General features: G+C 44.1%; 1 protein-coding gene across 2 annotated transcripts in view; it reads right to left on the reverse strand.

Moving 5' to 3' along the window:
* LOC115154346 (C2 domain-containing protein 2) overlaps window positions 1–24,545 on the reverse strand; it is a 28,635-nt gene that overhangs the window by 2,542 nt on the left and 1,548 nt on the right. For both annotated transcript variants that reach the window (XM_029700492.1, XM_029700493.1), the window contains exons 2-12: window positions 24,379–24,474; window positions 22,713–22,832; window positions 20,728–20,829; window positions 20,389–20,505; window positions 18,883–18,994; window positions 14,545–14,653; window positions 14,249–14,313; window positions 12,409–12,524; window positions 11,712–11,892; window positions 11,009–11,253; window positions 10,224–10,527 (exon numbers count right to left, since the gene is read on the reverse strand). In XM_029700492.1, coding sequence (XP_029556352.1) covers window positions 10,224–10,527; window positions 11,009–11,253; window positions 11,712–11,892; window positions 12,409–12,524; window positions 14,249–14,313; window positions 14,545–14,653; window positions 18,883–18,994; window positions 20,389–20,505; window positions 20,728–20,829; window positions 22,713–22,832; window positions 24,379–24,474 — 1,567 coding nt within the window. The remainder of the gene's footprint in view (window positions 1–10,223; window positions 10,528–11,008; window positions 11,254–11,711; window positions 11,893–12,408; window positions 12,525–14,248; window positions 14,314–14,544; window positions 14,654–18,882; window positions 18,995–20,388; window positions 20,506–20,727; window positions 20,830–22,712; window positions 22,833–24,378; window positions 24,475–24,545) is intronic.

Consider the following 24,545-nt stretch of genomic DNA (forward strand, 5'->3'; position numbering starts at 1 on the left):
TCCATAGCATCAATGCCTTCCTCTTGCAGGAACTGCTGACACACTCCAGCCACATGAGGTCTAGCATTGTCTTGCATTAGGAGGAACCCAGGGCCAACCGCACCAGCATATGGTCTCACAAGGGGTCTGAGGATCTCATCTCGGTACCTAATGGCAGTCAGGCTACCTCTGGCGAGCACATAGAGGGCTGTGCGGCCCCCCAAAGAAATGCCACCCCACACCATGACTGACCCACCGCCAAACCGGTCATGCTGGAGGATGTTGCAGGCAGCAGAACGTTCTCCACGGTGTCTCCAGACTCTGTCACGTCTGTCACCGGTGCTCAGTGTGAACCTGCTTTCATCTGTGAAGAGCACAGGGCGCCAGTGGCGAATTTGCCAATCTTGGTGTTCTCTGGCAAATGCCAAACGTCCTGCACGGTGTTGGGCTGTAAGCACAACCCCCACCTGTGGACGTCGGGCCCTCCCTCATACCACCCTCATGGAGTCTGTTTCTGACCGTTTGAGCAGATACATGCACATTTGTGGCCTGCTGGAGGTCATTTTGCAGGGCTCTGGCAGTGCTCCTCCTGCTCCTCCTTGCACAAAGGCGGAGGTAGCGGTCCTGCTGCTGGGTTGTTGCCCTCCTACGGCCTCCTCCATGTCTCCTGATGTACTGGCCTGTCTCCTGGTAGCACCTCCATGCTCTGGACACTACGCTGACAGACACAGCAAACCTTCTTGCCACAGCTTGCATTGATGTGCCATCCTGGATGAGCTGCACTACCTGAGCCACTTGTGTGGGTTGTAGACTCCGTCTCATGCTACCACTAGAGTGAAAGCACCGCCAGCATTCAAAAGTGACCAAAACATCAGCCAGGAAGCATAAGAACTGAGAAGTGGTCTGTGGTCACCACCTGCCGAACCACTCCTTTATTGGGGGTGTCTTGCTAATTGCCTATAATTTCCACCTGTTGTCTATTCCATTTGCACAACAGCATGTGAAATTTATTGTCAATCAGTGTTGCTTCCTAAGTGGACAGTTTGATTTCACAGAAGTGTGATTGACTTGGAGTTACATTGTGTTGTTTAAGTGTTCCCTTTATTTTTTTGAGCAGTGTAGTTGGTTTCAAGGTCTGCGGAATGGCCTGTACAACGTACTACTCAAACTCATCATACATACTGTAGGCTACATTGACTCATTTAGCCTACTTGTGGAGCAGTGCATACACTGCAAAATGACAGATGCCAAATACAGGCTATCAATGCCCACTTTAAATACCGACATCAATGTGAAAGTAACCAGAGCATAAAACAGCTGACTGCGAATGCAAACTATGCCAGATAAATCCTATACATGCATTGAAATAAAAAGGCACACAAAGGAATGACTTAGGCCTACAACCGCGAAGGACACAAAGACAAACAAACTCAACCAAGAAATGAAGAAAAATCGACACATTAAGGACGTGCCTGTGATTCAGCACCGCTGAATGGACAGCACTTCGGTACAGGTAGGCATAGTGGAGCTCCATGGGGTGTGGCTGAATGGACAGCATCGCTGTCGAGTAGCCAGCTAGAATAAGGCTATTCAGTTTGTGGGCAGTTAGACATTTTCTGGACACAGTCGTGTAGCCTACAATGCTTATATGAAAATCATCAGAGCAGGCTAAAGGTAAGGATGCAGGCAGAGGATGATGATGTAGGTCTACAGCAAGAAGTAAAAAATAAATAAAAATAATTTAAAAAAAGTTAGCCCAACTAGGTAATCATTCATTATTTGCAATTCCTCATTTATCGTTCTGTCACTGCAAGACAATGCTCATTTGTTATAGCCTGCAAGTGTTAATGTCTTTGAAGCCACATTTTGTCAAGTTACAGCCTTCTTCTAAAATTGATTAAAATTGTTTTTTCCCCCCTTCATAAATCTACACACAATACCCCATAATGACAAAGCAAAAACAGGTTTAGACATTTTTGGAAATGTATTAAAAATAAAAAAAATCACATTTACATAATTATTCACACCCTTTACTCAGGACGTTGTTGAAGCACCTTTGGCAGCGATTACGGCCACTATTCTTCTTGAGTATGAAGCCACAAGCTTGGCACACCTGTATTTGGGGAATTTCTCCCATTTTCCTCTGCAGATCCTCTCAAGTTCTGTCAGGTTGGATGGGGAGCGTCGCTGCACAGCTATTTTCAGGTCTCTCCAGAGATGTTTGATAGGGTTCAAGTCTGGGCTCTGGCTGGGCCACTCAAGGACATTTAGAGACTTGTCCCGAATCCACTCCTGCGTGGTCTTGGCTGTGTGCTTAGGGTTGTTGTCTTGTTGGAAGATGAACCTTCGTCTCAGTCTGAGGTCCTGAGCAAGTTTCCAAGGATCTCTCTGTACTTTGCTCTGTTCATCTTTCCCTCGATCCTGACTAGTCTCCCAGTCCCTGAAAAACATCCCCACAGCAAGTTGCTGCCACCAACATGCTTCACCGTAGGGATGGTGCCACATTTCCTCCAGACGTGACGCTTGGCATTCAGGCCAAAGAGATCAATCTTGGTTACATCAGACCAGAGAATCTTGTTTTTCATGGTCTGAGTCTTTAGGTGCCTTTTGGCAAACTCCAAGCAGGCTGTCATGGGCCTTTTCCTGAGGAGTGGCTTTCGTCTGGCCACTCTACCATAAAGGCCTGATTGGTGGAGTGCTGCAGAGATGGTTGTCCTTCTGGAAGGTTCTCCCATCTCCACAGAGGAACTCTGGAGCTCTGTCAGAGGGACCATCTGGTTCTTGGCCACCTCCCTGACCAAGGCCCTTGTCCCCCGATTGCTCAGTTTGGCCGGGTGGCCAGCTCTAGGAAGAGTCTCATCGTCACTCAATGCCTAGGTTAACCTCCACTGTATTCACATCCTACCATAGCCTTGTCAGTACATTAGGACTTGAATCTATTCTTTCGCGCCCAGAAACCTGCTCCTTCTACTCTCTGTTCCGAACGCAATAGACAAACAGTTCTTATAGCCGAACCCTTATCCTACTCCTCCTCTGTTCCTCTGGTGATGTAGAGGTTAACCCAGGCCCTGCAGCACTTAGCTCCCATCCCATTCCCCAGGCGCTCTCATTTGTTCACTTCTGTAACCGTAAAAGCCTTGGTTTCATGCATGTTAACATTAGAAGCCTCCTCCCTAAGTTTATTTTATTCACTGCTATAGCACTCTCTGCCAACCCAGATGTCCTTGCCATGTCTGAATCCTGGCTTAGGAAGGCCACCAAAAATCATGACATTTCCATCCCTAACCATAACATTTTCCGACAAGATAGAACTGCCAAAGGGGGCGGAGTTGCAATCTACTGCAGAGATAGCCTGCAGAGTTCTGTCATACTATCCTGGTCTGTGCCCAAACAATTCGAGCTTCTACTTTTAAAAATTCCCCTTTCCAGAAACAAGTCTCTCACCGTTGCTGCTTGTTAAAAATCACCTTCAGCCCCCAGCTTTGCCCTGGACACCATACGTGAATTGATAGCCCCCCATCTATCTTCAGAGTTCGTACAGTTAGGTGACCAAAACTGGGACATGCTTAACACCCCGGCAGTCCTACAATCTAAGCTAGATGCCCTCAATCTCACACAAATTATCAAGGAACCTACCAGGTACAACCCTAAATCCGTAACCATGGGCACCCTCTTAGATATCATCCTGACCAACTTCCCTTCCAAATACACCTCTGCTGTCTTCAACCAGGATCATTGCCTCATTGCCTGCGTGTGTAATTGGTCCGAGGTCAAACGACCAGCTCTCATCACTGTCAAACGCTTCCTAAAACACTTCAGCGAGCAGGCCTTTCGAATCGACCTGGCCCAGGTATCCTGGAAGGATACTGACCTCATCCCGTCAGTAGAGGATGCCTGGTTGCTCTTTAAAAGTGCTTTCCTCTCCATCTTAAATAAGCATGCCCTATTCAAAAAATGTAGAACTAAGAACAGATATAGCCCTTGGTTCACCCCAGACTTGACTGCCCTTGACCAGCACAAAATCATCCTGTGGTGTTCTGCATTAGCATCGAATAGCCCACGCGATATGCACATTTTCAGGGAATTCAGGAACCAATATACTCATTCAGTTAGGAAAGCTAGGGCTAGCTTTTTCAAACAGAAATTTGCATCCTGTAGCACTAATTCCAAAAAGTTTGGGGACACAGTACAGTCCATGGAGAATAAGAGCACCTCCTCCCAGTTGCCCACTGCACTGAGAATAGGAGCACCTCCTCCCAGTTGCCCACCAATAAATCTACAATAATTGATCATTTCAATAAGCATTTTTCTACGGCTGGCCATGGCTACCCATACCCCAGCCAACATCTCAGCACCCCTGTAGCAACTTGCCCACCCCCCCTCCTCCCCCACAGGGTTCAATTCTCTTTTCTCTGTTCCGGACAACTGTGTGATTACGATCTCCGTAGCCGACGTGAGTAGGACCTTTAAACAGGTCAACATACACAAGGCTGCGGGGCCAGACGGATTACCAGGACGTGTGCTCCGGGCATGTGCTGACCAACTGGCAGGTGTCTTAACTGACATTTTCAACATGTCCCTGATTGAGTCTGTAATACCAACATGTTTCAAGCAGACCACCATAGTCCCTGTGCCCAAGAACAAAGGCAACCTGCCTAAATGACTACAGACCCGTAGCACTCACGTAAGTAGCCATGAAGTGCTTTGAAAGGTTCGTAATGGCTCACATCAACACCATTATCCTAGAAACCCTAGACCCACTCCAATTTGCATACCGCCCAAACAGATCCACAGATGATGCATTCTCTATTGCACTCCACACTGCCCTTTCCCACCTGGACAAAAGGAACACTTATGTGAGAATTCATTGACTACAGCTCAGCGTTCAACACCATAGTACCCTCAAAGCTCATCACTAAGCTAAGGATCCTTGAGACTAAACACCTCCCTCTGGAACTGGACCCTGGACTTCCTGACGGGCCGCCCCCAGGTAGTGAGGGTAGGTAACAACATCTGCCACGCTGATCCTCAAATCTGGAGCTCCCCAAGGGTGCGTGCTCAGTCCCCTCCTGTACTCCCTGTTCACCCACGACTGCATGGCCAGGCATGAGTCCAACACAATCATTATGTTTGCAGGCGACATAACAGTGGTAGGCCTGATCACAGACAATGACGAGACAGCCTATAGGAAGGTCAGAGACCTGGCCGTGTGGTGCCAGAATAACAACCTGTCCCTCAACGTAACCAAGACTAAGGAGATGATTGTGGACTACAGGAAAAGGAGGACCGAGCACGCCCCCACTCTCATCGACTGGGCTGTAGTGGAGCAGGTTGAGAGCTTCAAGTTCCTCGGTGTCCACATCAACAACAAACTAGAATAGTCCAAACACACCAAGACAGTCGGGAAGAGGGCACGACAAAGCCCATTCCCCTAAGGAAACTAAAAAGATTTGCCATGGGTCCTGAGATCCTCAAAAGGTTCTACAGCTGCAACATCGAGAGCATGCTGAATGGTTGCATCACTGCCTGGTACGGCAATTGCTCGGCCTCTGACCGCAAGGCACTATAGAGGGTAGTGCATACGGCCCAGTACATCACTGGGGCTAAGCTGCCTGCCATCCAGGACCTCGACACCAGGCGGTGTCAGAGGAAGGCCCTAAAAATTGTCAAAGACCCCAGCCACCCCAGTCATAGACTGTTCTCTCTACTACCGCATGGCAAGTGGTACCGGAGTGCCAAGTCTAGGACAAAAAGGCTTCTCAACAGTTTTTACCCCCAATCCATAAGACTCCTGAACAGGTAATCAAATGGCAACCCGGACTATTTGCATTGTGTGCCCCCCCAAAACCATCTTTCTACGATGCTGCTGCTACTCTCCGTTTATCATATATGCATAGTCACTTTAACAAAACATTCATGTACATACTACCTCAATTGGGCCGACCAACCAGTGTTCCCCCACATTGGCTAACCGGGCTATCTGCATCGTGTCCCACCACCCACCAACCACTCTTTTACGCTACTGCTACTCTCTGTTCATCATATATGCATAGTCACTTTAACCATATTTACATGTACATACTACCTCAATCAGCCTGACTAACCGGTGTCTGTATGTTGCCTAGCGACTTTTATAGCCTCGCTACTGTATATAGCCTGTCCTTTTATTTCTTTATTTACCTATTGTTCACCTAACACCCTTTTTGCACTATTGGTAGGAGCCTGTAAGTAAGCATTTCACTGTAAGGACTACACCTGTTGTATTCGGCGCACGTGACAAATAAACTTTGATTTGATCAATGACGTCGCTCTTGCTGCTGGTGATTCTCTGATCCACCTCTACACAGACGACACCATTCTGTATAAATCTGGCCCTTCTTTGGACACTGTGCTAACAAACCTCCAAACGAGCTTCAATGCCATACAACACTCCTTTCGAGGCCTCCAACTGCTTTTAAACGCAAGTAAAACTAAGTGCATGCTCTTCAACCGATTGCTGCCCGCACTCTCCCGCCCGACTAGCATCACTACTCTGGACGGTTCTGACTTAGAATATGTGGACAACTACAAATACCTAGGTGTCTGGTTAGACTGTAAACTTTCCTTCCAGACTCATATCAAACATCTCCAATCCAAAATCAAATCTAGAAGCAGCTTCCTATTTCGCAACAAAGCCTCCTTCACTCATGCTGCCAAACATACCCTCGTAAAAATGACTATCCTACCGATCCTTGACTTCGACGATATCATTTACAAAATAGCCTCCAACACTCTACTCAACAAATTGGATGTAGTCTATCACAGTGCCATCCGTTTTGTTACTAAAGCCCCATATACTATCCACCACCGCGACCTGTAAGCTCTCGTTGGCTGGCCCGCACTACATATTCGTCGCCAAACCCACTGGCTCCAGGTCATCTATAGGTCTATGCTAGGTAATGCCCCACCTTATCTCAGCTCACAGGTCACCATAGCAACACCCACACGTAGCACGCGCTCCAGCAGGTATATTGCACTGGTCATCCCCAAAGGCAACACTTCCTTTGGCCACCTTTCCTTCCAGTTCTCTGCTGCCAATGACTGGAACGAATTGCAAAAATCTCTTTAGCTGGAGACTTATATCTCCCTCTCTAACTTTAAGCATCAGCTATCAGAGTAGCTTACCTATCACTTTACCTGTACATAGCCAATCTGTAAATAGCACAACCAACTACCTCATCCCCATATTAATGACTTACCCTCTTGCTCTTTTGCACCCCAGTATCTCTACTTGCACATCATCATCTGCACATCCATCACTCCAGTAGTAATGCTAAATTGTAATTATTTTGCCTCTATGGCCTATTTATTGCCTACCTCCCTACTCTTCTACATTTGCACACAATGTACATACATTTTTTATATTGTGTTATTGACTGTACGTTTGTTTGTGTGTGTAACTCTGTTGTTTGATTTTGTCACACTGCTTTGCTTTATCTTGGCCAGGTCGCAGTTGTAAATGAGAACTTGTTCTCAACTGGCCTACCTGGTTAAATAAAAAAATAAAAAAGAGAAGCCGCAGAAAAGTAATTTCTTAAGCTACGTTATTAAGCGGAGAGGAGGAAGAGAGGATGGCCGCTCTAGCAAGTGGGGGAGGAGCCGTAAGTTACTGTGAGCGAGTGAAACAGGGAGCAGGGAGAGACAGCAAACAACCAAACAAGCCAACTTGCGTTATAGTAGACTAATAGCTGCCATAGCTAGGTTATTTATCATCAAATATGATTACATTGTACCCGTCTTGACTGCATCATACCGGGAGACGCTAGTTAAGCTCTCTCGCTCTCTCTCCCCCTTTTCAACATTTTGTTACATTACAGCCTTATTCTAAAACTGATTAAATAAAAAAATGGTCATCAATCTACACACAATACCCCATAATGACAAAGTGAAAAAAGGATTAGAAATGCTGCTAATTTATTACAAATAAAAAACAGAAATACCTTATTTTCAGAAGTATTCAGACCCTTTGCTATGAGAGTCTAAATTGAGCTCAGGTGCATCCTATTACCATTAATCATCCTTGAGATGTTTCTGCAACTTGATTGGAGTCCACCTGAGGTACAATCAATTGATTGGACATGATATGGAAAGGCACACACCTGTCTATATAAGGTCCCACGTGCATGTCAGAGCAAAAACCAAGCAATGAGGCCGAAGGAATTGTCCGTTGAGCACCGAGACAGGATTGTGTCAAGGCACAGATCTGGAGAAGGGTACCAAAAATGTCTGCAGCATTGAAGGCCCCCAAGAATACAGTGGCCTCCATCATTCTTAAATGGAAGTTTGGAACAACCAAGACTCTGGCCGCCCGGCCAAACTGAGCAATCAGGGAAGAAGGGCCTTGGTCAGGGAGGTGACTAAGAACCTGATGGTCACTCTGACAGAGCGCCAGAGTTCCTCGGTGGAGATGGGAGAACCTTCCAGAAGGACAACCATCTCTAAAGCACTCCACCAATCAGGCATTTATTGTATAGTGGCCAGACGGAAGCCACTTCTCAGTAAAAGGCACATGACAGCCCGCTTGGAGTTTCCCAAAAGGTACCTAAAGGACTCTCAGACCATAAGAAATAAGATTCTCTGGTCTGATGAAACCAAGGTTGCACTCTTTGGCCTGAATGTCAAGCGTCACATCTGGAGGAAATCTGGCACCATCCATAGAGTAATGCATGGTGGTGGCAGCATCAAACTGTGGGGATCTTATTCAGCGGCAGGAACTAGAAGACTAGTCAGGATCGAGGGAAAGATCAACAAAGCAAAGTACAGAGAGATCCTTGATGAAAACCTCAGACTGGGGCAAAGGTTCACCTTCCAACAGGACAACGATCCTAAGCACATAGCCAACACAACACAGGGGTTGCTTCGGGACAAGTCTCTGAATGTCCATGAGTGGCCCAGCCAAGTGCCCGGACTTGAACCCGATCGAATATTTCTGGAGCAACCTGAAAATAGTTGTGCTGCGATGCTCCCCATCCAACCTGACAGAGTTTGAGAGGATCTGCAGAGAAGGGGAGTAACTCCCCAAATACAGGTTTGCCCAGCTTGTAGCGTCATACCCAAGAAGAATCGAGGCTGTATTGCTACCAAAGGTCTGAGTAAAGGGTCTGAATAATTACATAAATATGATATTTTATTTATTTACTTTGTGTGCAAAAAAAACAAAAAACGTTTTTGCTCTGTCATTATGGGTATTGTGTGTAGATTTATGAAGGAAAAAAACAATTTAATCAATTTTAGAATAAGGCTGTAACGTAACAAAATGTGGGGAAAAAAAATCAAGGGGTGTGAAAACTTTCCGAATGCACTATTGTTCCAAGTTGGCTAAACTTCAAATATAAAGATTAGCTGGTTACTCACTTCTACATGGGCTTGTGCTTGAAAGATTGTTTATGAAACCTGTGTTCATTTTCTGTTATGCCTACTACAAGAAGTTAGTCATTATTAGTGAATGTGCATTATGCACGGTTCTAGTTAAATTTGTAACAAAAAACACATTTTCACTAGATTTCATAGTGATTATTGCAAAAAAGGATATCATTTCACAAACCGGAAAATCTTTAGATCATTAAAAATGCAGTGTATTTGACCTTTAATTGTACAACAAAGCTTATTTAGAGAAAACATTTTTTTTTAAGTGATATATTTATTGTGAATCGTTGAGATATGATTTTTAGGCCATATTGCCCAGCCCCAACTCTGGTCTTGAAAAATAGCACCGACCTTGATAGAAATGCACCTAAAACTGCTCCTACAACTCAGCTTGGAGCTGTTGCAGCCTAAAAGATGTTATACCATCTGAAAGAAAATGTGAATGTCACATTTCATAGATGGATAGCATGCTAGTCTCTACTGTACCAAGCTACTAACAGCTGCTGTGAGGTAACTTACTCTTCAGGAAAACATTTCTGGTTAGCAATGGTATCCTCTTTAAGATGGCAAAGAATAAAGAGACAAGGGAAGGGTGGAGATAGGAGGAAGGAAAAATGAGAAATCAGATCAACGAGATGGAAAGAGAGAGAGACAGACACTAAAAATAACAGACTGGAGTGGTGACCAGGATCATAAGGACGTGAGTAGAGTAAGAGAGTTACCAAAGTGATATGCACGGTAGAATATTTTAGGAGAGAATAAGGCTAAAAATAGACAACAACAAGATCTTTAAGATTTGCCACAGTGCCGGCATAGGGCACCATCCCATAAACTCTCACCCCTGCTCTTTTTGGAGCCTGACTCTGAGATGCAGAGGGACATGGAGGTTTTATCTGCATCCCTGTCTGGGTCCTCGTCTGCTTGGATCTCCCAGTCCTCCGGGGCCTGCTGGGCTTGAGCCTGGGCCACTCCACTGGGGCCCTCCTGGGATTCCGACCACGCCGCCGGGGGGTTGCTACTGGCTCCTACTACTGACGCAGTTGCCACAGAAATCTCCTGAGAACCCTGCTCCGACATGGAGGCATCCATCGCAGCAGCGTAGCCCACCATCAAGGCCATCTCATCATCCTGAGAAAGAGGGGTCTAGGAAATGGAGTACAGAATAGAAAACCCACACTTAACATTTCAAAAAGAAGAGACTCTAAGAGGTAGAAAGTAGCCTAGCGGTTAGAGCTTTGGGCCAGTAACCAAAAGGTTGCTAGTTTGAATCCCCAAGCCAACAACATGAAGAAAAAAAATTTGCTCTGCCCTTGAGCAAGGCACTTAACTCTAACTGCTCCAGGGTCGCCATCAATAATGGCTGATCCCTGATTGTGACACCAATCTTTGTGGGTGTCTCAGTGAGGGTTTGGATATGCAAAAAACATTTGCATTTCACACTTGTGCAGCTTACCCACTTGCAAACGCAGTGAAAATGGGCAAATGAGCAAATATAAGCATCCCCCATTTGACCTTGGAGTGTACTGCCGAGCTGCTGTCGAGCTGCTCTGTATGGTATGCCTTTGAGTTCGTGTCTTAGGGTTTCAGAAAAGCCCTAACCAAATCTTACGTATTATTATGGTACCTTGGCCACTCCTGAGATGATGATGGTGCTCTTCTTGACCGGGGACTTGAGCTTCTGCTTGGCTGACTCGTGGAGCTGGCGGATGGCGGCCTCTGCCACGGGATCGGACCCATTGAGCATGAGCAGTTCTGTGTCGGAGGAGGACAGGGCCTTGCTCCCCATCGTCCCAAGCATGGATGGCTGCTCTGACACCCTCCGAGACGACAGCTTGGACTTGGTGCCGCTGGGAGGCTTCAAGGGGGTCTCTGAAAACATACAAGATCACTTGGATAAAATCCTTATCATTTTATTGACAATAATACCAGTAATTGCATTCTATACATTTGATTTAAAATAAGCTGAGCCCATCTCCTGTAAGCAACATCTCATAGTAATGCCTAGACAAGAAAGTCCAAAAGCCTGAACATGAAATCCCCAGAGAATAGTTGTCGATAGTATGTGGACAAGGAGGACTATATTACCTCCAGATTATTGCCATACATTGACATTTTAGTCTATTAGCAGACCCTCTTATCCAGAGAGACTTACAGGAGCAATTCAGGTTAAGTGACTTGCTCAAGGGCACATTAACAGATTTTCCATCTAGTTGGCTCAGGATTCGAACCAGTGACCTTTCGGTAACTTAATCGCTAGGTTACCTGCTGTCATACTTTTGGGGTTCCATCTTAAACGTTAATTCTATTGTTAAAGACTCAATACGTACGCTGGGTTGGATTTTTGCTGAGTCCAGACAGTAGTGGTCGAGCTGGTTTACTCTTCACTGCAGTGATTGTGGTGACCACAGTACCACAGGGCATGACCGTGCGGTCCATCTCCACTCTCTTAGTGGGGGCTGGAGTAGGGGGCTGCCACGACCGCACTTCACTAGGTTCCAAATAGGTAAACTTGGGGACGAGAGAAAGGATGGAATGACATGATTCATTGTGTAAAATGGTAAGGTATTAGATATGAATTTCATATGTATTAAGAAGTTAAAATGTCCAAAGCAGATATTTTTATTTCTATATCAAATAATTTCTGGGTAACAATTAAGTAACTTACTGTGAATCTTTTCAATAAAATGGCCAAAAAGAAACAAAAATAGCTTCTTAGCTAAGAGCAATTTGACAAGCAAGAATTTTGCTAAGACGGTCTGGGAGTGAGGAGCGGAAAACTAGCTGTTATTGGCAGAGAGGTTTGGAACTCTTTCTTATTGGTCTGTTAACCAACTTACCACCTGGTGATGTCACCAGGCAGGTCAAAACTCCATCCCACCAAAACAGGCTGACATTTCAGGTGATCTTTTCTCACAGTTCTTACAGTAAAAGGGCATTATCATAATTTTCACAGTATTATTCCTACCTCATAGTGTGAAAATATATATAAAACACACTGGGCCTTAAAAAAGGTAGTTATCTTGCCTCAGCAGTAAGTGACCCAGTCACTTGGTCATTGGATATGAGGGCAAATGTTTGCTGTCCTTTGGGTTGCTTCTTCACCAGATCAAAAGGCACGGACACTTGACCCATTAAGGAGTCTGTCAGGAAGACAACACATCCCAATCAGTTTGCTATAACAAGACTTCATACATACAGTTGAAGTCGGAAGTTTACATACACTTAGGTTGGAGTCATTAAAACTCGTTTTTCAACCACTCCAAATTTCTTGTTAACAAACTATAGTTTTGGCAAGTCTGTTAGGACATCTACTTTGTGCATGAAACAAGTAATTTTTCCAACAATTGTTTACAGAGAGATTATTTCACTTATAATTCACTGTATCACAATTCCAGTGGGTCAGAAGTTAACATACACTAAGTTGACTGTACCTTTAAACAGCTTGGAAAATTCCAGAAAATGATGTCATGGCTTTAGAAGCTTCTGATAGGCTAACTGACATCATTTGAGTCAATTGGAGGTGTACCTGTGGATGTATTTCAAGGCCTACCTTCAAACTCAGTGCCTCTTTGCTTGACATCATGGGAAAATCAAAAGAAATCAGCCAAGACCTCCGTAAAAACATTGTAGACCTCCGCAAGTCTGGTTCATCCGTGGGAGCAATTTCCAAACGCTGAAGGTACCACGTTCATCTGTACAAACAATAGTACGCAAGTTTAAACACCATGGGAGCACGCAGCCGTCATAACGCTCAGGAAGGAGACGCATTCTGTCTCCTAGAGATGAACGTACTTTGGTGCGAAAAGTGAAAATCAATCCCAGAACAACAGCAAAGCACCTTGTGAAGATGCTGGAGGAAACAGGTAGAAAAGTATCTATATCCACTCCACAGTAAAATGAGTCCTATATTGACATAACCTGAAAGGCCGCTCAGCAAGGAAGAAGCCACTGCTCCAAAACCGCCATAAAAAAGCCAGACTACAGTTTGCAACTGCACATGGGGACAAATATCGTACTTTTTGGATTAATGTCCTCTGGTCTGATGAAACAAAAATAGAACTGTTTGGCCATAATGACCATCGTTATGTTTGGAGTAAAAAGGGGGAGGCTTGCAAGCCGAAGAACACCATCCCAACCGTGAAGCACGGGGGTGGCAGCATCATGTTGTGGGGTTTATTTGTTGCAGGAGGGACTGGTGCACTTCACAAAATAGATGGCATCATGAGAAACGAAAATTAAGTGGATATCAGACATCAGTCTGGAAGTTAAAGCTTGGTCGCAAATGGGTCTTCCAAATGGACATTGACCCCAAGCATACTTCCAAAGTTGTGGCAAAATGGCTTAAGTACAACAAAGTCAAGGTATTGGAGTGGCCATCACAAAGCCCTGACCTCAATCCTATAGAACATTTGTGGGCAGAACTGAAAATGCTACCAAATACTAATTGAGCGTATGTAAACTTCTGACCCACTGGGAATGTGATGAAAGAAATAAAAGCTGAAATAAATCCTTCTCTCTACTATTATTCTGACATTTCACATTCTTAAAATAAAGTGGTGATCCTAACTGACCTAAGACAGGGAATTTTTACTAGGATTAAATGTCAGGAATTGTGAAAAACTGAGTTTAAATGTATTTGGCTAAGGTGTATGTAAACTTCCGACTTCAACTGTATAATTTTGCTCACAAACAACAATAAATCACAGTATGAGTAAAATGACAACATTTTAAGACTATCAGACATGATAAAAAGGTTTAATTGTTCTTAAATTCAAATATTGTGGGTGTGTAATCAGACATACTATTAGTGTCCTTACCTCTCCCTGTGCCTAAATTAAGAGATACACAACAAATATATACTTACTCTCCTGAGGATTCCCATCATCCAGCAGCTGAATATTGAGCTCTTTTGATCGTCCATTCAGCTCACTTGGTGAGAGAAAGAGGAACATTTACAAAACTGAGAACGAGCAACAGGAAGAAAATGAGGGAGCGAGAGGGACTGTAGGTTGGATATTGTGCGACTGGGTGGCAAGTGTTTCTAAGAGATTGAGCTTACATGCCACTATAATGTCTACTAGCTTCATTTTTGATTTCCATATAAAAATAGCTGTGTAAAGACTCTCTGGCAGCAGCAGTGGATCTCGAGTCTGGACTCACAAGATGAAGGGCTGGTCCCAGGCTGGGCTGGCTGTGTTCTGTTGGACTGAAGTGGAGAGTTTCTGTGGAGGGTCGTCTAGCTGCAGCACACACAGGGGATTCATACTGCCTGCCAAGTGCAAACAACAGAAGAGGAGTTCAACAGAAATGCACGGCCGCATACAAATCAAACATTGGGGTTGATTGGTACAGTACACTGACAACCCAAGTCATGAGCATTATGATGTTTGAACATTAGATTAAGTCGACGTTCAATTAATTGTTGGAAAACTAAATAAAATTGTAATTGACGTTGGATGTCTGAACCTACAGTATTAGAATGAGTTCATTCTATTTCTATGGTCTGAACACTTTAGTTTAGGCATAAACATATTTTTTGGGGCATTACTGCTATTAGCCCATAGAAATGCATTGAATAAAAGATTCACTACATGGAACATATTTTAGATTCTTCAAAGTTGCCACCCTTTGCCTTGATGACAGCTTTGCACACTCTTGGCATTCTCTAAACCAGCTTCATGAGGAATGCTTTTCCAACAGTCTTGAAGGAGTTCTCACATATGCTGAATACTTATTGGCTGCTTTTCCTTTACTCCGCGGTCCAACTCATCCCAAATCATCTCAATTGGGTTAAGGTTGGGTGATTGTGGAGACCAGGTCATCTAATGCAGCACTCCATTACTCTCCTTGGTCAAATAGCCCTTACACACCTTGGAGGTGTGTTTTAGGTCATTGTCCTGTTAAAAAACAAATACCATCCCATCTGGTTTGTGCTTAGTGGGACTGGTGTATCGCTGCAGAATGCTGTGGTAGACATGCTGGTTAAGTGTGCCTTGAATTCTAAATAAATCACGACAGTGTCACCAGCAAAGCACCCCCAAACAATCACACCTCCTCCATGGTGGGAACCATACATGCGGAGATCATCCGTTCACCTATTCTGTGTCTGACAAAGACACAGCGGTTGGAACCAAAAATCTCCTGTTTGGACTCATCAGATCAAAAGGACAGATTTCCACCAGTCTAATGTCCTTGCTCATGTCTCTTGACCCAAGCAACTCTCTTCTTACTATTGGTGTCCTTTAGTAGTGGTTTCCTTGCAGCAATTCAACCATGAAAACCTGATTCACACAGTCTCCTCTGAACAGTTGATGTTGAGATCTGTGTCTGTTACTTCAACTCTGAAGCATTTATTTGGGTTGCAATTTCTGAGGCTGGTAACTAGAATGAACTTATCCTCTGCAGCAGAGGTAACTCTGGGTCTTCCTCTCCTGTGGCGGTCGTCATGAGAGCCAGTTTTATCATAGCGCTTGATTGTTTTTGCGACTGCACTTGAAGAAACATTCAAAGTTCTTGAAATATTCAGGATTGACTGACCTTCATGTCATAAAGTAATGATGGACTGTCATTTCCCTTTGCTTATTTGATTTGTTCTTGCCATAATATGGACTTGGTCTTTTACCAAACAGGGCTATCTTCTGTAGACCACCCTTACTGTGCCTTGTCACAACCCAACTGATTGGCTCAAATGCATTAAGGAAAGAAATTCCACAAATTAACTTTTAAGGCACACCTGTTAATTGAAATGCCTTCCAGGTCACTACCTCATGAAGCGGGTTGAGAGAATGCCAAGACTGTGCAATGCTGTCATCAAGACAAAGGGTGGCTACTTCGAAGAATCTCAAATATAAAATATATTTTGATTTGTTTAACACTTTTTTGGTTACATTATTATTCCATATGTGTTATTTCATAGTGTTGAGGTCTTCACTATTATTCTTCAATGTAGAAAATTGTACAAAAAGAAAAACCCTTGAATGAGTAGGTGTGTCCAAACTTTTGTCTGGTACTGTATATATTTTGGGACATGTATTTAACCCCTTATTTTAGGCACTAAACTATACCCATACATATACACTTCCATTCTTTTTTTAACTGGTACTTTCAGATGAGTCTTGTCCCTAGTCTTGAAAATTTCCAGAGGGTCATTATAGTTTGTAGGCCAAACCGTATGGACGCAACAGATGTTTTCCTGAGAAGACCAATTTTTGGGATGTCTCATGGTCTGACAAACAGATTTAGCTCTGTCACCTTTCACCGGAGATGTGGAAGGGAGATATTGGCGGATGAGGTAGATTGAGAAGCAGCTCATGCAAAAAAAAAACAGATCTCTCTAGCTGAAACAGATGGACTAATGTTTTTTATTGTTATGTAAATTAGATTTTCGCAGGGCTGCCAGAAATTGCAGAAGGGTTAATAGCAAGATGGTTACTTGTAGTGACCAGTACATTTACATTGAGTGTACAAAACATTAGGAACACTTGCTCTTTCCATGACAGACTGGCCAGGTGAATCCAGGTGAAAGCTGAGATACCTTATTGATGTCACTTATTAAATCCACTTCAAATCAGTATAAATTAAGAGGAGACAGGTTAAAGAGGGATTTTTAAACCTGGAAACAATTGAAACATGGATTGCGTATGTGTGCCATTCAGAGGGTGAATGGGCATGACAAAATATTTAAGTGCCTTTGAACAGGGTATGGTAGTAGGTGCCAGGCAGGTTTGAGTGCGTCAAGAACTGCAACGCTGCTGGGTTTTTCCAGCCAACTTGACACAACTGTGGGTAGAATTCAAATCAACATCGGCCAGCATCCCTGTGGAACGCTTTCGACACCTTGTAGAGTCCATGCACGGACGAATTGAGGCTGTTCTAAGGCCCTCTCCTATTCTCACTATACACCAAGTCACTTGGCTCGGTCATATCCTCACATGGTCTCTCCTATCATTGCTACGCAGACGACACACAATTCATCTTCTCCTTTCCCCCTTCTGATAACCAGGTGGCGAATTGCATCTCTGCATGTCTGGCAGACATATCAGTGTGGATGACGGCTCACCACCTCAAGCTGAACCTCGGCAAGACGGAGCTGCTCTTCCTCCCGGGGAAGGACTGCCCGTTCCATGATCTCACCATCACGGTTGACAACTCCCTTGTGTCCTCCTCCCAGAGTGCTAAGAACCTTGGCGTGACCCTGGACAACACCCTGTCGTTCTCCACTAACATCAAGGCGGTGACCCGATCCTGTAGGTTCATGCTCTACAACATTCGCAGAGTACGACCCTGCCTCACACAGGAAGCGGCACAGGTCCTAGTCCAGGCACTTGTCATCTCCCGTCTGGATTACTGCAACTCGCTGTTGGCTGGGCTCCCTGCCTGTGCCATTAAACCCTTACAACTCATCCAGAACGCCGCAGCCGTCTGGTGTTCAACCTTCCCAAGTTCTCTCACGTCACCCCGCTCCTCCGCTCTCTCCACTGGCTTCCAGTTGAAGCTCGCATCCGCTACAAGTCCATGGTGCTTGCCTACGGAGCTGTGAGGGGAACGGCACCTCCGTACCTTCAGGCTCTGATCAGGTCCTACACCCAAACAAGGGCACTGCATTCATCCACCTCTGGCCTGCTCGCCTCCCTACCTCTGAGGAAGCACAGTTCCCGCTCAGCCCAGTCAAAACTGTTCGCTGCTCTGGCACCCCAATGGTGGAACAAGCTCCCTCACGACGCCAGGACAGCGGAGTCAATCACCACCTTCCGGAGACACCTGAAACCCCACCTCTTTAAGGAATACCTGGGATAGGATAAAGTAATCCTTCTAACCCCCCCCCCCCAAAAGATCTAGATGCACTATTGTAAAGTGGTTGTTCCACTGGATATCATAAGGTGAATGCACCAATTTGTAAGTCGCTCTGGATAAGAGCGTCTGCTAAATGACTTAAATGTAAATGTAAATGAAAAAGGGGGGTGCAACTCAATATTAGAAATATCAGTATACATGTCAATGGCTGAGAAAGTCAGTCTGGCTATCAGGGTTGTAACTGAATGAATAATGTATCAACTGGTAGAGACACAAGTGGCCCTGGCTATTGCATAGCTGCTGCCTCCTTGGCTTTATGCCACACTGCACATTTAAACAATAAACCCTATCAGTAGTTGTCCTCTTAGCTTTAATGAAAAAGAAGCAACTGGGGAGAGAAGTGCTGAACACTACACATCTAACTATCAACAGTAATGTATACAGGGAGAGACGCTGTGGCTGATGATCTGCAGCTCTGACAGCCCTGCTACTGTAGGAGAGTTTGGAACCACAGTGAGTAGGCTTCAATAGGTTCAACTGATGTCAGAAAAGAACAAGTCTCAGCAGCTCCTTGAGGTCCATGCTACTGTTTTCTCTGCTTGCAGCCACCTCAACATGAGGCACATGTGGCGCTGTAGCAACACTTCATTGTTTTGCCCATGTATTCATGGTTGAACCAGGTTGTGATCCAGTTGTGTCCCTCACCTGCAGCACCGTCCTCCTGCTCCTTACATGTCACCCGGATATTCTTCACCAGCAGCTTCCAGTCGTGAGCGCGGGGGGGCTTGGGCGGTGATGTCACCTGCTTATAGGCCTGCTAGAGAAGCGGACAGAGAACATGCTGATATTAGGTACTACCATATATTATATAGTGGAGAGAAGTATAGAGCTACAGGGTGTGCATGCTTTTGTTCCAGCCCAGCATTAACACACCTGACTCAGGAAAGCGTGGTGTAGAGACTAAGCAACCTAACTATGTTGATATTCAGCACTTCTGCATATCAGGTAATCTATCAATAGAGAGGTATAGAAATGGCCAACAGGTGACAGGAGCACGATGTGCTGAGAGGGTGCATTTGTTGTTGTATGTCATCGACAGGTTGACACAGGAGGGAAAATGTATTCCAGTCCAGTCTTGTCAAAATTTTCCCGTACTGTCCTGATTCCGCAAAACTTTTATAAACCCGGAACTTTCCTGTCCCGTCCCGATAAAAATCCCTCCCATCCCAAACTTGTTCTCAACTGACCTACCTGGTTAAATAAAGGTGAAATATATATATATATATATATATATATATATATATATATATATATATATATATATATTTTAATGGGTCTTCCAAATGGACGATGAACCCAAGCATACTTCCAAAGTTGTGGCAAAATGGCTTAAAGACAATAAAGTCAAGGTATTGGAGTGGCAATCACAAAGCCCTGACCTCAATCCCATAGAAAATTTGTGGGCAGAACTGAAAAAGCGTGTGCGAGCAAGGAGGCCTACAAACCTGACTCCGTTACATCAGCTCTGTCAGGTGGAATGTGCCATAATTCACCCAGCTTATTGTGGGAAGCTTGTGGAAGGCTACCCGAAATGTTTGACCCAAGTTAAACAATTTAAAGGCAATGCTACCAAATACTAATTGAGTGTATGTAACCTTCTGACCCACTAGGAATGTGATGAAAGAAATAAAAGCTGAAATAAATCACTCTCTCAACTATTATTCTGACATTTCACAATCTTAAAATAAAGTGGTGATCCTAACTGACCTAAGACTGGGAATTTTTACTAGAATTAAATGTCAGGAATTGTGAAAAACTGCGTGTAAATGTATTTGGCTAAGGTGTATGTAAACTTCCGACTTCAACTGTACATAGACATGGAACATTAGTCACTTTAATAATGTTTACTCATTTCATATACTGTATTCTATTCTACTGTATTTTAGTCAATGCCACTCCGACATTGCTGGCTACAACTGGAGTGGGTTGATGGAAGGGGAAAATGACCATATGTTTTACATGTAATTTTTATTAAGTAAACTATAATCGTTTTTTTTCTTCCCTTTTCACACATTGCATATTTCTATCTCCCCCCCAAAAAACTGTTTATAACTATTCCTGTACTGCCCGTTCCTTTGGTCTGTCGATCCTGTCCTGTCCTGACCCACGGGAGTCCTGTTCCAGTGTCAAACTGTAATGTCTTCCTCTCACCTTGACCTCTGTGGCCTGAGCAGGCCTGCAACTCAGCATCACGGAGGGACGAGCCGCACACAGCAGCTGTCTCAGCACGTCCTTTACTGCAGCCGCACTGGGGCCTGTGGCATTGTCCTGACAGACAGGCAAAAAGATCAACACTCCACCATCACATCACTAGCATTCATCTCCATTACCGTTTGACTCGTCTGGACTGCTGATTTTTGGAAACATCATAAAAAAATAAAACATGTTGAGGTTTGCAGTTTACCCTCAGGAAGTATTGAAGATCTTAGTTTTTTTAAATGTTTGCCTAATATATATTTTATACCAAAGACTGTGGGTTATGGGCCATACCTGTGTGAAGCTGGGGCTGAGCTGCAGGTCCCATGTCTCCAGATGGGACACCCCCCAGCCCACCCAGACCTCGCCTTCAGCCTCCCTCATCTGCAAGTCCAACTGGGGAACAGAGGGCAACAGAACGACCATGAGCAACAACACAGTTGTTGTATTATCCCAAACACACGCTTCACCCCTGCAGAGTGCAAGCCAACACAATGAGCTGTAATTGAGCAGTCCACCATGGAGAGAAAAAGAGAGTAAGTGAGAGAGAAGGAGAGTGAGCGAGTGTGGGAGAGAGACAGACAGAGGGCTATAGAGGGAGAGAGGACTGTGCTAGTGACTGGGCCATCTTATCCCAGCATGCCTAGAATCCACTCTGACTGTACAGCCAACTATGTTAGCAAACAAAGGCTTTTTCTGATAGCACTAAAATACTATATATATATAAGGCAAAAATCAGTTAGATCAGTAAAAATAGGTTTTGGTCATACTGGAAAAAGTGTAGGCCTTAGTGTTACATAAAGCACAGTACAAATGGAGTCAAGTAATGGTGAGTAAAGTACAGCAACCATATTTTGCCAGAAGCACTACTATTTCCATGGGAGATGTATCATCAATGTGTGGGAAAATGTTGACAACAAACACGGTGTCATTATAGTAATGGGGAATGAATATAGCCTAGTCTCTTATGGTTTAGGAAAAAATACTTGAGAACAAAAGGATTCCATTTAAAGTAGCCCATCACGTCAGTCACATGAAATGCCCCACTGCAATGAATATAGCCTAGTCTCTTATGGTTGTGTTACAACTGTGTGGTTACACATGGCCAAAGTGCACTAAGCTGCAAAACCACAGAGCGTGTGAGTGAGGCAGAAAGAGAAACACACTGGCTCAATATACTGTTTAAATATATCCCTCACAATCACTCATAACAAGAACAGGGACCATTCTAGAGTCAGTCAGTCGCAATGTGAAAAAGGATGAAAATATATCAAAAGGCCTGCCCTCAGGACTTTTCCAGACCAAACCGAAGAAGGGAGTATGAAAAAAAATGTAACAATAGCCTCCCTCTACCCCTCCCAAAAACAACAACCAATCCAAAACCCTGACAAAAGGTCTCCTAACCAAACCTAGGCCTGGCTTTAGATTTTTTACCTCTCACTGGACTTGTATTTACGGCAGGATCAGGCCCACAACGAGGCAACAAGTCAAGCACCAGATTTATAAAAAAAAATAGCTTTAAATCAATTGGGTTAACTTCAACAGCCACTTACTAGCCGTGCATTCGCAACCGCTTAACAACTAGCTCAATAACTTAGACAGGATGGAAGCTTATAGCTTTATGTAATATACCCACAACACACACCCGGGCTGTCTTTCTCACTTTCATGATGTTCAATATGAAACCACAAGTAGTACTTGGCTACAGCAAGCAACTTAGAGGAAAAACCAGCAGAAGGAAAGGCTAGATTGCTAAATATTATGGGTGAGCCCGAGTCAGAGATTTGACTTTAAATTGTGCCCAGTTACGGGCGATGCTAATAAAATGGATGTTTAACATGAAAGAGGGAACAATTCTCAACATCCCTTTTTGGGTGAGAAATTATTCTTAATTTCTCTCTTCTCCAATGACAAAAGTGGAGGTAGTAGAAAAAAATGGAGCACCTTTACCAAGAAGGGGCACTTATACCCACTCCAGTATTTTACATTAGACAGACAGTGATTTAAATAAGGTATCCAGGACATCTTCCAACCTCTAGGCCCTCGCCATTTAATCCGATTCTCATAGCAGCAGCAAAGCTACGCTGAAGTGTGTCATGTTCAATAAATCACAGAGCTTCCTCCATTAAGACAACACAGGGAGAGAACCAGGAGCCCTGCCCCCCCCCCCCTCCTCCTCCTCTCTCTCCCTCCCTTTGTTTGTCTAAAGCATCGCTCCAATAGAGATGGGAAAGATGTTAGCTGCAGATGTAGTGGACATGACTGTTGTGTTCCTTTACCTGCAGTTCAAGTGGAGATATCTTCACGCTGTACCTACAGGGCTCTCCTGGAGACATGGCTGATGGTGATGCACTGAGGGAAAACTGAAGCTTATCCCCGACAACCTTGCATTGTGCAGCCTAGGGGAAGACAAGACCGCATACAGTTACAATAGTACCGTACAGTAATCAAGGTTACACAAAAAAACCAATTTGAGGTAAAAAGGTGCTTGGTGCTAAACACGCCCAACCATAACTGCGGTATTCATACATGGTTCACATTCAGACTTGCTTACCTGGTTTTCTTCCTTAATGTGTGTGTGTTTATTTTTTTTAACAGTTCAGTGTGTGACAACAATCAACTTGAAAGCTCCAAACATGAAGTATCTCATCATACTGCCCATTTCTCCCAGCAGGACCCTCCTCATCATCACTTCCCTCATCTCCTTAGTGTTGATCTGTACCGGGCTGGCTATAAGGAGACAGCTACTAAGCTTCTTACTGCACACTCACTCATGCAGGCAGGTCAAGGATAAGCCTTTGTTTACCAAAGTCTCTAAAAACAATGAAGCAGCATCTGGATCTTGCATATTATAGAAAAACCTAAACAAAATAAATTGAGCAGGCATTTAAAGGTGCAATGTGCAGAAATCACTTCGACATTTCCTGGTTGCTAAAATTCTAACAGCTCTCCTAATTTCAGTTTGTGACAAAACAAACAAGTGCAGAGAATCATTGTACCATCTAAACCGCTGTGAAATATATTTTCAATAACCAAAAATATTGTATTTTCAGTCATTTGAAGCTGGTGTACAAAACCAAAAATGTAAAAGATGCAAAAACAAAACGTAACAATGGCAATCATAGAAATTGCACACATAGAACAGATCTACTGCTTTTTAGACTTGCTTTCAATGAGAAGGACAGATCTATAACTCACGCCTATGTGAATTTGGTCAGGTCGCCCAAAAAGTTACGTATTGCAGCTTAAATAACAGACTAGTCCATCTGAAAAACCCTGCTTTGCTTTCCTTTACTAAGAATGTATAAAAACTGTGAGAATTCTCTTCACCTTTTTAGAAGAGGCGCTGGTTATATGAGGATCCCATAAACTTGGAGCTGGAGAGGAGGTCGTAAAAATGTGCTATTGGCTCTAGACAGACAATTTAAGGCGAGGAGGAAAATGTCTGGAAGTGCCAGTGAAGCTAATAGACATTGTGTGAATCAGAATATTGGCCACTGCGGGCCTGAAATGAAGTTAAAAGGCTGCAGCACCAATAGAGCACTGCCATTTACATTGAATTACAGTGGAAGAGTCAATTGACTATAGAGGCTGGTTATGACATTAAGGCACATTGATTAGGAAATGGCAACAACACAAATGCTTTCTTTACTAACTGTAGTTAATGTTTAAGAGGCCTCCACTGTCAAACTAAAAACAACTGCAAAACCATTTCAGTGGCTGTAGGCGGAGGACCACGCTTCACTGGGTTCAACAATGACCCAATTGATCCAGATTCCTCCTCTTACCTCAAACTTGATATTAATCAGGAAAATAAGCATTTATAAACAACGATGAACCATATCTGGACTATACGGAATCATGTACTGAGCTTTTCATTCTGTGTGCAATTTGTTGCTAGCCATTCAATGAGAGCCAGTCTATGACACAGGGATTTTATCTTACCTTCTGCCCAGCAGATTTTTTTAAGGTGGACACTTGGCCAACCACCAGCTCTGATGACTGAAGGCCCTCCTCTTCAAATGTTAGTTGCACTGGGCTCTGTGTGAGTTAGGAGTACCTGGGTCAGGTGGTGGTCAGCAAAAAGCTATGCCCCAACAACTGACATTATC

Source organism: Salmo trutta, chromosome 19 (assembly GCF_901001165.1).
Source record: "Salmo trutta chromosome 19, fSalTru1.1, whole genome shotgun sequence".
Taxonomy (NCBI): domain Eukaryota; kingdom Metazoa; phylum Chordata; class Actinopteri; order Salmoniformes; family Salmonidae; genus Salmo; species Salmo trutta.